General features: G+C 39.9%; 1 protein-coding gene across 3 annotated transcripts in view; it reads right to left on the bottom strand.

Annotated features, from left to right (window-relative positions):
• Nucleotides 1-16,407, bottom strand: part of wwox (WW domain containing oxidoreductase) — a 1,164,136-nt gene that overhangs the window by 1,095,873 nt on the left and 51,856 nt on the right. For all 3 annotated transcript variants that reach the window (XM_070898280.1, XM_070898281.1, XM_070898282.1), the window contains exon 4: nucleotides 16,089-16,267. In XM_070898280.1, the coding sequence (XP_070754381.1) occupies nucleotides 16,089-16,267 (179 nt within the window). The remainder of the gene's footprint in view (nucleotides 1-16,088; nucleotides 16,268-16,407) is intronic.

Raw genomic sequence — 16,407 nt, 5'->3', positions numbered from 1 at the left:
GGATACTACATGAACCTCAAAGTGAAGGCATAAAAATAAAGCATTTCACCTGCAAAACTAATTAATGTAACCTTGATGTATAGAGTCTATTCAGTGTACAACAGTAGAAGCTGTATTCTCTAGCTTCTAGTGATGGACAGGTTTATTCTAAGAAATGTTTGTTTTAGTATATGCCAGTAAAGATCAAGTACCAGAACAGTTACATTATTGATCTGACACCACTGTAAAACGGTGAAGTAGCATATGTTTAGGAGCTGACTGTGCAAGATATGCCAGCAGTGCACACGGAAAAAAGCAAAACAGGGCCTCAGTCAGTATTGCTGTGAAGTGAAGTGAATTCAGGATGACCACAGTGGACTAGGTATCAGGGTATAGAAATATTCAGTATTTGTACTTGATGACCATGATCACTAAAAAGACATCACTTGTCACATTGCCAGTGTGAACTACTTCAATATAGGATGGGAAGAGACGGGGGGGGGGGGGGGGATTTCTATGAATTACAAAAATGTTATTTTTCCTCAACTACATTCAAATATTTCCAATTTGGCAAATGTGAACCATGGTAGATTACTCGTCCTTGTGCTCCTCAACTTCTCTGCAAATTTGGACAGGGTCTGTTACACCATCCTCTTCCAATCCCTCTTCTCCGTAGTCCATTGTTGTGCAACTGCCCTATCCTGGCTCCATTATTGCGTCCCAACATAGGAGGCACATCTTCAGCAGAGGCTTCTCACCCCTGCATGGTCAAAGCCATAGCATCCTAAGATTCCATCCTTGGTTTTTTCCTTTTACTCATTTACATCTGTCCCTTAGGTGACATCCTACAAAATCTGAGGTACGAGGTCAGTTTCCACGTGTACGCTGACAGCACCCAGCTGTTGTTCTCAACCACCACCCTAGACTTTGTGACCTCCTCAGTATTGTCAAAGATTACTTTTCTAACAGTAAGCTATGGATGACCAACAACATTTGCACAACACTGATGTCCTGTTTCTTCCCGAGCCGATTTGCATTCTATCACCAAGACCACTTACTTGCACCTCCACACTGACCTCATCCCACTGCCACTGAAATGGTTAGCCACATTTCTATCACCTCCAAACTTGACGTCCCTGCCAATTCCCTTGCCAGCTCCACCCTACATTAACTTCAACTCATCTAAAATTCCTCTGCCTGAATCCTATCAGATGTAACCCCATTATTTAAGAAAGGAGGGAGAGACAAAACAGGGAACGACAGACCAGTTAGCCTGACATCAGAAGTAGGGAAAATGCCAGAAGGCACTTAGAAAATAATAATAGAATTGGGCAGAGTCAACACGGATTTATGAAAGGGAAATCATGTTTGACAATTCTGTTAGAGTGTTTTGAGGTTGTAACTTGCAGGATATGGGGAAGCAGTGGATGTGGTGTATTTGGATTTTCAGAAGACATTCGATAATGCGCCACACAAGATGTTATTAAACAAAATTAAAGCCCATGGGATTGGGGGCAATATACTAGTATGGATTGAGGATTGTTAATGGACAGAAAACAGAGAGTAGGAATAAATGTGTAATTTTCAGGTTGGCAGGCTGTAACTAGTGGGGTACCGCAAGGATCAGGGTTTGGTATTCACAATCTATATCAATGATGTGGATGAGGGGACCAAATATAATATATCCAAGTTTGCTGATGATACAAAGCCAGGTGGGACTAAAAGTTGTGAGGTGGATGCAAAGAAGCTTCAGGGGATATAGGCAGGCTAAGTGAGTGGACAAGAGCATGGCAAATGGAATATAATGTGGAGAAATGTGAAGTTATCCACCTTGGTAGAAAAAATAGAAAAACAGAGTCTTTTTTAAATGGAGTGAGATTGGGAAATGTTGATGTTCAGAGGGACCCGAGTGTCCTTGTACACAAATCACAAAGTTAACATGCAGGTACAACAAGCAATTAAGAAAGCAAATGTATGTTGGCCTTTATTACAAGAGGATTTAAGTACAAGAGTAAAGATGTTTTACTGCAGTTATATAGGGCCTTGGTGAGACCACAGCCGGAGTATTGTGTACAGTTTTGGTCTCCTTACCTAAGGAAGGATATACCATAGAAGTTCAGCAGATTGATTCCTGGGATGAGAAGATTGTCCTATGAGGGGAGATTGATTCGACTCGGCCTATATTTTCTAGCGTTTAGAAGAAGGAGGTAATGCCATTGAAACATACAAAATTCTTACAGGGTTTGACAGGGTAGATGCAGGGAGGATGTTTCCCCTTGCTGGGGAGTCTAGAACCAGGGGTCACAGTCTCAGAATAAGGAGTTGGCCATTTAGGACTGAGATGAGGAGAGATTTCTTCACTCAGAGGGTGGTGAATTTTTGGAATTATCTACCCCAGAGGGCTGTGGCGGCTCAGTTGTTGAGTATATTCAAGACAGAGATCGACAGATTTTTGGATATTAAGGGAGTCAAGGGATATAGGGATAGTGGAGTGAAGGTAGAAGATCAGCCATGATCTTATTGAATGGCAGAGGAGGCTCGAGGTGCCAAATGGCCTTCACCTGCTCCTAATTCTTATGTTCTGTCCCGCACCAATCCTCGTTTGCTTGTTATCCATCTTCATCAACCCCATTAGGTTCCCTCTGCTTCAATTCAAAATGCTCATTTACTAATCATATTCTTGCACCACTTGACCTGTGCAACCTCCTCCAGCCCTGTGGCCCTCTGAATCTAGCCTCGTGTGCATTGTCTCTCCCTACCCCACCATTGGTAACAGACCCTTGAGCAGTCACAGCCCTACTCTCCAGATCTCTCTCCATAAACATCTCCACTGTGCTATTTTAAAATCCGCTTTTAAAAAACTCTTCAAAACATTTCTCTTCCACCATGCTTTTGGCCATGTACTCCTACTCTCCTGCAACTGCTCAGCATTCTTATCTCCTCGGTAAAGTGCCTTGATGTTTACCAACTTAAAAACTACAGGAATGGAAGTTCCTGTAATGTATTTCTAGGTAATGGATTGAGACTGAAAACCCACAAACAGAAGAAAAATTATACAAATGGTCTATCCACCCAGAGCTGCTGCAACTTCCCAGATATACAAATAAACTGGACAAATAAACTGGACACAAGAAAAATTTATAGAATACAAACTTATAATCCAGAGGGAAAGAAAGACAGGAACTACAAATATTGTAAATGAAATGCCTCAAATAATTTACCAAATTACCTATCAAAAAATTGCCACACCATTAAACAAACACACAATTTACCACAAAAGATGCAAAGTAACAGAAGTAAAACACGAGATTTCACAAAATTCATCATCAAGTTTCGCTTCCTCGTGACGCGAATTGCAAAAAATCTGAACTGGGGCCATTTGACAGTAAATGTTTCTAAACAAATCATCTACAAGAATGGATGTTCACTGCAGGGAACACTTGCCAACCCCTTCCCCCAACCATTACCATCAAGAAAATCCAGATGCAAAACCACCAATCCTTTCACTAATTGAATCATCTTAAATTTCACCACGTCCAATTTTCCACTTGTTTTGCAATTTTAGATCTCGGAGCTGTGGGAGACCTGCGGATACTTAGCACTTTCATTGGCACAAATCAACATAGACATTTCTGGATCAAAAACAACTCTTTAAAACAGCATAAACTTGGAATATAAACTCTCATTGTTTCTTTATTTCAAACAAAATGTGCCTTAAAAAAAACAGCACATGTTGGTATAATGAAGCAGCTAAATTGTTCAAATTGAAATAGTGATCATTCATTTTGAGACTCTGGGCCCAAAATGCGTCACCAGTTAAGCTCATGGAGCCAACAGTGTTTTTTCGAGCTAACTTCATTTTGCAAGTTTCACTAATGTTATAATGCAGTCCTTAACAGATAACGGCCGATTTTTTAAATGTTTTTATGACGTCACTCGGGGTCAAACCCACCCATAACTCCATTTTTGCAAGTTTTGCCAATAACAATTTTTTTTTTTTTAAAAAAGGGCAGCGCTGTGTTCCGCTTTAAAAAACCTTATCTTACCAAGTCGGAGTCAGATAGAAATCGGCGTTACAGACGCCATCTTTTGCCTGAGTTATAGGTTTTGGAGGGAGGGAAAAAGACTTATTACCAAACTAAATAAAAATGTTTGTTTGTGCGAAGGAAAAAGAGAAACTTTATTTATTGCAGTAAATTGCGAGTTGAAGTTCCACCACTGAACTGCTGTTCACCAGGCTCGAGGCATACAGGGTCGGAGTGCCCGCCGGCAGGATCGCTCCCTCGGCCGGACACAGGAGCTCAGCGCTCGGCTTCAAAAGAAGCCTGGGGTGGGGCGGTGGGGATGACATTCGGCCAGGGATAGGGGCAGCCGTGGCAGGCCGTCGGTTGGGACAGGGAGTTTCAGCATCAAAACACTCCCAGGGCAACTACAGCACGGATACAAAAGATAATGAATGCTGGAATCTGGAATAAAAACAGAAAATGCTGGAAATCTCAGCGGGTCGGCACGGGAAAAATCAGCACAGGCTAGCTACAAATTAAAGCTCTACAATTACACGTTACCCTGGAAACCTAAATGCTTGGGCATGCGCAGAACGGTGCCTCACTTTTACGGCGCAGAAGTTAAGCTCCACCCCCCCCAAGCCAGAGGTCTTTCTGCACTGCACCAAAATGAAAGGTAATTATGGCAAAACTTCAGACTTTCTTTTTTGCTGCTATCACTCACTTAAAAAAAACTGCCGTTATTCTTCGATAACGGCAAAAATCGGCAATGTGGAATTTTGGGCTCCAAGTACCATAACTAGAGCTATGGTTAAATGAAAATGTAGAGGGAGGACAACCAACCCTGACTCCCTTGAAAGTTCTTGCAGATAATTCAAGCTTTCAAAGTCTGTAAAATCACTGAAAAAGCTTGGGTCTCCCAAGTTCCATTTCAACATCTCTATAACCACTTTTCTTCCACCCTCCTTTTGTCAGCTTGTGCCCAACTCTAACTCCGGTAATTGATTCTGGATTCCTTTGTATTCCTGTCCAACCACATCCTGCCTTAGCCCTCGTCTTTTAAAACAGAAACACCAGTTATTCTTGGAAAAGAAAATTACTCGCATAGAGCCAACCAAAATTAATTTTGAACAGCAATGCACAAGGACCATTTAAAAAAAAAAGTTATTTTACCAAGCAACCTTGTAATCAAACAGATTTTAAACAAGATTTGTTGTTTTCCCACAAAAGGCTGAAATATTAATAAAGGGATTTATTTATTTCTATAAATGATACCTTAGCTCCAAATACTCTGAAATAAAAAAATATTCAACTTCACTTGTTGGGAACAAGTATCAAGACCAGCTTATATAATTGAGCTATGAACAAAAGACCGGAGAAACTTGGTCTTTTCAGCCTTGAAAGGAGGCAACCAAGAGGTCATCGTATCCCTGCCACAAGGCGACATACGTCGTGACATTATTGTATTTGGCAAGGTTAGTAGCATTGCAGCACTCAGACAGGAGTTGGCAACGGGGCAGATAGTCCATCATTTGCTGCTCATCACCACAGTCGCACATCACTGAATTACTGTCATTGTAACCCCATTCCTGCATCATTACTTTTGAAAGATCAGTACCAGTGCGTAGGCAATTGAGGCATTGCCAGATTGGCCATGGTTCAGAGGCTCCAGCTGGGAGATGCTCATCAGGTTCGATATTCAGACAATGAGGCTTATTCTGTAGACGTGGTCTCCAGGCATTAATTCTCCACTATTTCACACTGGAGTCAAGAGGGTTGCCAGTGCAGGAATTTGGTCTCGACTTCAGTTTACTCTGATCAAGCTGGTGCTGGAACAATGGATGGCGAGGATCATTAGATTATCTCTTTCTTTTGGCTCTGGCTGCTCTTCATATAAAGAAAAGTGCGATACCCGACAGTAGCTAAAGATCATCTACCGTGGTAGGTTTAAAGCAGCTAGTAATATAACGACAGCAGGCGTTAAGAAGAGTTCAGTTTCTTTGCATGGTGGAGCGTTACCATACGGGGCAAGCATATTCGGCTGCAGAGAAACAGAGTGTCAGAGCTGCAGTCCTGATAGTGTTGGGATAAATGCCCCACTTGGAGTCAGGCAGATTTCATAGGATATTATTCCTAGCACCAACTTTAGCTTTGGTCCGAATGATGTGCATCTTGTCTCCCAAAGCACAATTCAATGTCACACCAAGATAGACAGGTTGATCAAGTCTTTGGTTGCGCCACTCAATATGCAATTTAAAATTTGGCTTCTTTATTCTTGAGATGGAATGTACAAACCTGTGCATTATCCAGATTGGCCCTCAGTTAACCTGGAGCATAGTATTGTTAGACTATCTGGGGACTGCTGGTGTTACTTCGATCCTGTCAAAGGTTGGTCTTTGATCATCTGAAACTTCTGCCACCTGGATGGATGGGTTGCTCATTGTATATATAATGAATAGCATTGTGCTAGCACGCTACCTTGTGGCAGCCCATTCTATTGCCTATGCAACAGCTTGACTTTATGGAGATATATAAAATAACAATGTAGTAAAAGCAAATTCGAAACACTGCTTCATACTAAGCCATAACAGGAAGACAAAAGGACACAGGTTCAAAGCAGTGAAGGGCAAATTTAAGACCAAGATCAATAAATTCTTCACCGCACAGAGTGATCAATACATGAGATGGACTTCTGGGTAGGATAACAAAGGTAAAAACTGTGGAATAATTTAAGAAACGGAAGCTGCAATGGAGAAGGGTTGGGGGAAGAGAAGAAACTGAAGTGGTTTTCTGGATCAATGAACTAAGATGGGCTAAATGGCCTGCTGCATCCTTAACTATGTTGTGGCATTCTTCAAAGTCAAAAGAAACAATAAGATCAACATGGATTTTTTTTATGGCAGTGTGTTGCACCAATGTTGAATCTGCTACATAAATCTGAAATCAGTGCCTGTCTTGACTCTGGAGCATAACTGATTGAAACCCTCTGAAGGAGAATCGCAACCTCTCTCATGCTGGACTCAGGAGGTCCAGCCCAGCCCAGACTCTGGATTGCCATTACAACTTTTTAAGTGTTGGTATGAATTTAGTCTTCATGTGTCAACAAATCCTAACCAGAGCGTAACAATGTATTACATATCAATATAGCTGCTGGAAAAAAAGTGTTGAAAAGAAAAATCATGAAATGTTTTGCCCACTTCAATCTTTCTCTCGACTCTGAAATAATTTTTGCTGTCAGCAGCAAGTGCTAAAACAATGTTGAGGAAGTAAGAAAAACTGGCTGAAAAGAGCTGCCAAGTTTAGCAACTTGAGCGATATGAATTAAGGTAAAAATACAGTCATTAAACAGTTCTGCTAAAAGATCATCGACCTAAAATGTTATTTCTCTCTCCTCAGATGTTGCCTGGCCTGCTGAGTGTTTTTCATCATTCTCTGTCATTAACTTAGGACTGCATATGGCAATTCAACTCCATCTCACAAACTTCCTAACTCCTGTGATGAGATGGGTGCACATTGTTGATTTTATTTTAGGGGGGCGGGAGGTGGTGCAGGGCAGGGAGAAGAAGTTAATAATTTCTTGCAACTTACCCTCCCCCCTCACCCCCAAGGGCAAGATGCCTGAATTTTTAAATCGGTACTTTTAGTCACTCCTGTCAATTGAAGTCAGATTAGTTTCGGTTACATGAACATTTTTTTGCCACTACTCCACATGATGGGTAACTGCTCCTAGTCCTCTGCTAAAGCCACTCTTAAACCAGACACAGAGATGAAGAAGTGAGACCCAGATGACTATCCCTTTGGCTTTTACCTCGCATTGATAAATGTGCCCAACATCTACACTGAATACAACTGCATGACTGAACAGAAATCGGTGATTGGTGTGGAGGATATCGGTAGCTAATCAGCATCTTGCCACCTCATGGCCTGACACACTGCAGCTCCAACATGCTGCATCGTTCTAAACCTTTAAGAAACCCACTCCTTACAGTTCTTTCTATGTCTCAAAATCACAATCCAAGTGAAGCAGGATTTTTTGGAAGCCAAAGTTGAAATAAGGGCAAACAAATTGTGCACATCTTTGCTAAATGTTCTACAGTCTCAAAAAATAAGCCAGAATTTTTTATGATTGAATGAAGACTCGCTGGTGCAGTGGTACTGAACACCACACTTCATTTCACTTCTCGGTTCAAATCCAAGATGCAGATAGCAGACAGCTTGTAAGAATCTAAATGTAATGAATCTGGAATGCTCTCAATCCATAAGCTAAACAAAATATACCCAACAATTCTCAATTGCAAACAAAAATTGTGAAACAAAATCAAGCTCTAGCTACATAACATTGTTCATAATGGTCCAAGAATCTTGGTAGATAAATAGCACAATTCATTTATTTGTACAGAAATTAGATCTCACAGTTAGCCACCAAAAATGATTCAAAAGCTTTTTGGAGTGAAACTTTAAACAAATGTTAGATGCATTTCTGCATCAATCATCTCATGAATCGTTTAAATGAGTCCTACACTTATATACAGTTTACATTCTGCACCAGGAAGGAACTCTACATCACAAATTTAAGTGGCGCTATTTCAATTTTTTTTAACTTTTGTAATCTGGATTGCAATTACAATGGAGAATAAGAGCCAAATTGAAGAGCCAGAACTTGATTGAAAATTGCAGTTCAAATCACAACACATCAGGATCATCCTTAGTTGGAAGTGTGTGACTATCATAGCTGCAAACATCACCACAAACTGCCATTTGAGACTATAATATTGGACTAAGTGAATGCAAAAGAGGTTGCACCAGACGCACAGCAATGAACCTTTACAATGTCATAAGTTACGCAACATATTCTTTATTTTACTGCTGTAATACTTTTAGCTTATACAGGTACAGCAATTAGAAAAATAAATTAATCCACAACCACACCGTTTGTTTTAAAAGGAGCTTAGAATGTCATCCCAAATATTTCATAAGGTCTCCTTTCATATATCATTTGAACACTAGTAATAGTAAGAAAACAAACACTGCACCATTAAGACAATATTTTAGTAAACAGTTGGGAGTCCACTATACCATTACATGGACAAAGATGCCCTTTTTATAAAATACAAGATATCCTTTAAAATATCAACAGAAACAAGCAGGTTGTCTCAAAAATACTTATTCCCACATCAAATCAAGCATCATACATGTCTATTTATTAAACGCATCTCATCAGAAGGAATAATTGAGATGCCATGTACAGCGACAAGCCAGTAAGAAACAGTAATTGCTCATGTGCCCCATAAACAAACAAACAATCTGCATTTACAAAGTGCTCCTTAGCAGAAAGACATCTCAGTGCATTTTACAAGGAGAATAAGGATGGAGTGGACACGGAGTGTGAGGAAAGTAGGAATAATGGAAAAGCAAGGATCGGGAACCAAAGTGTGCAGTTGAAGAGTAGGGCTTTGAGGCATTCTGTAAGTTCTGAAGGAACAAACACAAAGGGGAGATGAATCCAAGCACATTTCATCTCTGGGCCATTATGGCACATCCCACGTAGTCAGTGCAGTATCAGTGGGGATGAACTGTGAGCAGGTCATCTGTGCTCTTGGCTCCAGGTGACATGTGGCCTGGAAAAAACTGGAGAGAAAAAAAAAAAGAGATTTTGTAATCTCGCAAAAAGTTTACTTATATTTTTAAACTAGTATTTTATGGAATGCTCACATCAATCCTAAATTTTAAGTTAATATACATCTTGAAATAAAGCTCTACGTTCCTGTACTAGGAATCTAGGAATCAATTATGATTCCAAGCAGTGTTCAGCGAAGAACAAGATTGCCCTCTAATGGAAAGAAGCATTCAGTGCTGTCGAGATGCATTATTTAAACTGAAAGTGCACAGTTTGAAATTGATCGCCGATATCTCTTTGGATTCCTACTGGAGATATTTAAGGACCTATATTTTAGGAAAACAAACTATTTATTGCTTCAAAACTAGGAGGACCGAAAACAGGCTAGCCTTACCCTCACCCTCAAAGGGTCAAATTTATGTGGGTATAATCCCACTGGAGAGATGTGCACAACATTTCGGGCTTCCTAAAACATTTTTACAAGATCTACCCTTTTCTCCTTCCTAATTGACCAGAGAATTCCCCAATATATTCCTGCATGATTAAATTGATTAAATGAGAAGTTAAAGTCCACTCCTTCACTATGGAAGGCTCAAAAATCTCCATCTTACATTTCATCATTCTTGATATAAGTAACAATGGGTAAGTTTTTCTTCTTATAGGTTATTTATGTTAATGAGTTTTAACAGAGCCTACATATTTTATAATTACAAGTCTGCATCCTATTGCACAATGCTGAGATTTATCACCTGCCATCTTCAGGTGCTTCATCAATGACCACTATCATAAGGTCATGAGTGGAACTGTTCGCTGACTACCCTACAGATGTTCAGCTCCATTCACAACTCCTTTGATAATGAAGCAGCACATGCCAGCTTGCAGCAGGACCTGGACAACATCCACACTTGGACTGATAAGTGGAAGATACAATTTGCACCAAATATTGATCATCTCCAACAAGAAAAGGCCCAACCATCTCCCTGAACTTCAACAGCAACACCATCAGAGTCCCCCACCATCAACATTTTGGATGTTACCAGAGACTTAAATGGACCAGCCATATAAATACTGAGGCTGCAAGAACAGGGCAGAGGGTTGGTACTTTGTAATGAGTGACTCGCCTCCTGACCCCTCAATGGCTCCCTACTAATTACGAACAGGATTGTGATGTAATATTCACCACTCACTGGAATGGGCACAACTTCAACAACACAGAAGAAACTCAACACCGTCTAGGAGAGAATATTCTGATAGATTGGAATCCCTGCCACTGGAGAATATCCATTCCATCAGTGGCACACTGTGGCTGCAGCATGCCCCATTTAACAAGATGCACTGAAGCAACTGGCCAAGCTAGCTTCGAAAGCACCTCCCAGCCCACAACCTCTACCACCAAGAATGAGAATGGCAACATGATCACAAGACCATCATCACAAGCTAATCACCACCTCCAAGCTCACTAAGTCACACATCATCCTGACTTGGACACATAATGCCATTCTTTCATCACTGAATCAAAATTGTGAAATTCCTGACCTATCATTATACAAGCGCCATCTGTGCCAAGGAAAAGCACCTCCACCCTCCCAAACACCCGACCTTCACAGGACAATTAGAGATGGCGAATAAAAACTCAGCTTTGCTAGCACCACCTTCAACATTCCAGCAACAAATAACAAAAATGTACATTAGCCAAAATGTAAAATGAGTGCATGTGTTTTAAAGCAAAATATAAAAAGATATTGGAAATTTTACAAGGGGTAAAGGCTATTTGACTCATAAAACTGAACCCTTCCAGACGACATACAATCTATTCTGGATTTAACCTCACTGATTTCATTTACCAGAAGTAATCGAGCACATTTCAGAATATGGAGCCATCCCTCGTCTCCATTATCCCACCTTGGCTAGCTATCCTCCACAGATTACATTTTCCTTCCGGCCCCATTTTCTCCCTCACCGATGGCACAAAACTATTGCATCCCCTAAACCACCTCAGTCTATAGCTATCCTAATAACCTTAGACCCTACCTCAATCCAGATATTTATTCAGCTCTTTTCCAAAGGAGTTAAATCAGCATCAGGATCAAGAAACAACTTTCACAATCAGGCCAGAAAAACGATTTAAAATTCACTGTGTTGCGGTTACAAAGCTGCTTTTGTTACAAAACAAAATGGAAGTATTTGATACACAGCAATTAATAGTTAATTTTGTAGAAAACAACTGGAAAGGTTCACAGATTGGAATATTTGGTACAAATGCTAAGCAACAAACTCTAGGGGGTAGTGGCCCCAGAAATTCATGAGGAGAACATATTTACAGAAGACTACCTTTTTAAATGCATGTCACCAAGTTAATTCTTTATATGGATAGGATCATAGACAGAAGGAAGATTGAGTAAAGGGAAGCGTTGCATTTTTCAGAACATCCAGGAAAGGAGCATATCTTCAGGAAACTAACTGTTGGAGGTTTAAATATCAGTGTAGCCCTTTCCAGCCAAGAGGTGGACTGAGGGAGTGGGCAGAACCAGTGAATACTTTGAAGTAGTCCTAGTTACTTATATTGCCTCTGGCAGCCAGGAAACATTCATGGATGTATACTGTGAACAATGCTGGGTTTATAGTACCATTAGTGAAATATTTTCAACTAAAGATACTTTGCTTTGGCAAAAAGAAGAATTATGGTGATTTCTCAATGTGCTGAGCTCCAACCTATTTCCAATTTGGGATAGTCACCCCTCAGATCACTAAATTACATTAAAACCAAACTACTTTTTAAATGCTTTTATTGCAAAATCACAATACTGCTCAATACTTGAACATCTTATTTCCGACAAGGGCAGCTCAGAATTCAGGAGAAGTGAATCTGCATTTAGAGAGCTGCAAAGTAGAGATTACTCACTGAGTCGAAGGCATGACGTAGCAAACTGAAGGTAAGGACTAAACAGAATTTCAACGTTTTGTTACTTCAATGTTCAATTGAGGAAACGTTTAATACCTGTAGTTTTCACAACTCAATATCCTTCAAATTTTCAATCATCAACCAAACTGTACATTTGATTTAAACCATTTGTAATCACAGATAAAGCAGTACCTGCAGTTTTTTATGCACTCGTTAATTAATATGACAACCAAGATGTTAGTATCAACATGTTAAGTGGAAAGTCGTTCATTTAAGGTAAATGTTTTTTTAATGTTTTGAAAGATGGACCAAAACAATGTGGAAAAAAAAATTACAGTCCTGTACAAAGCCAAGAGCAAGAATAATTTCCAATGTAATGCTGTGGCTTATCAAAATAACATTAGTAAGATCCAAAATGATCAATTGTGGAATCTAAAATAAGGTATATTTTAAGCCGTCGGCTTAACAAAAAAAAGTGGAATGCAAATTGAAAAGTATCGCCCCTCTTTAATGAACAATTTTCTCCACAGCAAATTTGAATTATTACCAAAGTAGTAGAACTAAACCTGTACATCAACCATTAAACTAACAGAACAATGGCTCTTTCAATGGTGTGCACTCCTAATTTCTTTAGCATGGAAAGGATTTACTTTGAGTCGTCTTTGGGATAAAAGCAAGCAAGCTAGTTCAAGTCGTTATTTATGCCTAATTTAAAAAAAAATGAGTATATAATGTGCCTCCACACCTCTAAAAATACAAAGCCAACTTTGTGTCTTTTTGAATCCAACATAACTCTAACCTAGCTAATTTAGCCTCTCTCCAGATCCGTCCAGTTACATACACATTGATCGTACCACAATTCATCACTATATTACACAACACCTGCAAAATGTGGTCAAGTTTCAAGCTGGCAGGTACACACAGCTGTAGTCTGTAGTGTATCCGGATTCTAAACGCCAACTCCTGCGAGGTGGTAGGTGTTTATTCAATTTTTTTTTAAATTTGATCTACAGCTGGTTGCATGATTGTGATTCTCCTGCCAACTATGTCAATTAAAGCACAATAGTTCCTTCAAATTGTTGAACACAGGTGACAAATGGACATTTTTAGGTCTTTAACCCACCAACAGACCTGTTCTGACAACCTATACAATCAATTGATCGCTTGTGTCTACATGCTACCAATTATTGATCAGTCCATTGGCCAGGGAGATCTGTTAATACACATTGCATCAGATTTTGCTCACTACAATCATTCTGCACCAGAACTATCCGCGTTGTGGGAGTAAATAAAATATATCCGTCTTGACCAGTAAGCTCTGAAGGAACAAATCAGAATTTTCAAATTATAACTTAAATCTGTGTATCAATCATTAAAGTACTTCAACAATGATCTTTCAACTATGTACTGTCAGAATAGGTTTCACATACATAGTGACTACATTTAAAAGGTGTCAAAGAGTTAGTGTTTTTCAACAACTAATTATGACACAAGTATTTGGATACTTCATTCAATCTCTCCAGGCTAGAGAAGTAAAGACTCTCTTAAGAATCATTTTTAATGGCTGTTGCAAGCCTGGAGAAAATACTGTTCTTTGGCTTTTAATGAAAACATAGCTATGGCTCTGTGCATTTTTCTCTAAGCCAACTACAACAAACTATCAGCACTGGGACATCTATGTTCAAACTGCTGCTTGTCCAAATGTGTTTTAACGAATGAATGCCCGTGCTTGTGACCTCTGCATTTATTCAACACATGGGAGCCATTTAAACTTTTGCTAACTCATGGATTTCCAAGTTCATCTTTTTCTTCAAAAACTGTAGTGCCAGAAATTTATATTCAAATACTACAATCAGTTTTATCCCCTTATCGCCTGAAGCCAGCAACTCTTGCTGGGATAGAGTTTCAAATGCAGTGCAAGTGCCTTCCTATGCTTCACCCAAGTGCCCGTTCTACAGTCAACAGCGAATGTCTGCAGGTTATTTGATGTCACAGCTAAACCGTGCCCTCAGCAGACATCCAAAGCCCCAAAGCAGCAAGAGTCACTAAACAACATTCAGGAGTGCAATGTTGGCTAAGTATTGCTGTACCCGGCCCTGGGGCGCTGATGCAAATTGCATCTCCCCAATGGAGACGAGTTCATTCAGCACATATTGCCTACTGGACCTGCTTATTTGTATGGCCTAGTGCCACACTGGATGGTGCCTTAAGCCACTCGGCCAAACTATGCTTTAGCGAAGTGTGAGAAATTAGGAATACCTAAAAATATATTATGTAAATGAAACTGTGACGTGAATAATACTCTTTAAATTATTGTATTAGAACGCGAAACAAGGGGTTAATGTACAAGTTATGTTTTACTGGAACTGCATAAGTTTTATTTTCCTGGAAAGTGAGTTTGAGACTCTAGTCTTGGGAGGACAGGGCCAGATGAGATAAGGGGAAGACAGTCCGCAGCATGCTGCAAGGCCATGATTGGTCAATTACAGAAAGCATGTGTAATGGTTGTGAGAAGACCCCTGACAGGTGGGAGATAACAGGAGGGTTGGCCTTTTTTCCATGGATTAAACAAAAAACTCAACATGCCATTGGGCACCTTGTTTTAAGGGGAACCTCTATAGGTTAAATGGTCCTTTCCATACTTTACCGCAGGCCCACCTCTAAAAAGAGAATAAAATGAAGACCTAAAGCCCTTCGCACACACAGAGTAAGGACTCCTAAGAGTGGTTACCATGCTGACTTCTGTCTGTCAGAAGAGAGACACGAGACAAAGAGAGCTGTTCGGGCACACCAGCCGTCTGTCCGATCGTGGCCGGACCAGCTACTTGTCACGGTCGCATGTTTTTGTATAACTAGTGTGTTATATTCTGCCCTAGACTCCGATTAAACACAATAAACCCACCATATTGGTTTGCACTCGATCCTGATTATTTGAAAGATTAGAGATAAGTTAATCTCAACAGAAGCGACAGAAAATTCAGGTTAGTAATCTGGAAAGCAGCAATTGAACTGAAAGACTGACGAGACTCTAACGTGAAAGCCTAATGACAGCCCATTGTATTACAACACAGCATAACATAGGGCTGGTTCAATCATTACCCACATAGTGAGAAGACAGCCAGAATATCATCTCACTTTCAGCAGTGAGTTATTTGATGACTGACAAGATCGATTTTTGCTGGGAATGAGTGTCCACAGAGTCAACAGTATATCCCGGATACTGTTGGGGATCTTGACTCTCAGGCAAGACTTCCTCAACTGAATATACAAATTGGAAATAAGCATTTCTTTACTAGAATTCAAAAGAGCGGCTATTAATAGATGATTGGGATCAAGTTGGTCTGACTTCCTAATAGTGTGCAGCATAAAAATAAATTAAAAAAGGAAAATATATCACCCATTTCAATATTTGATGGCTAATTGAGAAACCAAGGTTAAGGGCCAAATTCCATTGTTTGAGTAACCATCAAGATTGAAAGTCAGTAAGTATCAATTAGACTGGGAGGCAAAATGTACCAGAATTTCCAACTATTAAATGGTATTTTCTATTGATCAAGATGTTGGGTATCAAATTGGTGCTACTTACCAATCCCTGAATTGGCTCCAGTGACAATGACAACTTTGCCACTTAGGTCACGACCTTGTAAAATTTCCATAGCAGCACTGTTCCCATCATACCTCTGTCGAATATTTGGTTTCTCAGATGTCTCTTCAACGGTAAATGCTAAACGTGGATCCAGGTACGTGGTCCTCTTGTTTATGTGACTAAGAGGAGAGATTTTATGAGCAACTTCAATAACTAACTTTAAAGAAAGATCTAACCAAAGTCAAATGGAGAATTCAATAATAAATTAATCCATTAGTCCCAACAGTTTTATTTTTCCCCCCAATTAACTTTTTAATTG

Source organism: Pristiophorus japonicus, chromosome 13 (genome assembly GCF_044704955.1).
Source record: "Pristiophorus japonicus isolate sPriJap1 chromosome 13, sPriJap1.hap1, whole genome shotgun sequence".
Classification (NCBI taxonomy): domain Eukaryota; kingdom Metazoa; phylum Chordata; class Chondrichthyes; family Pristiophoridae; genus Pristiophorus; species Pristiophorus japonicus.
The sequence above is the reverse complement of the archived record's forward strand: the minus strand, read 5'-3'. Positions and strand labels throughout refer to the sequence as shown.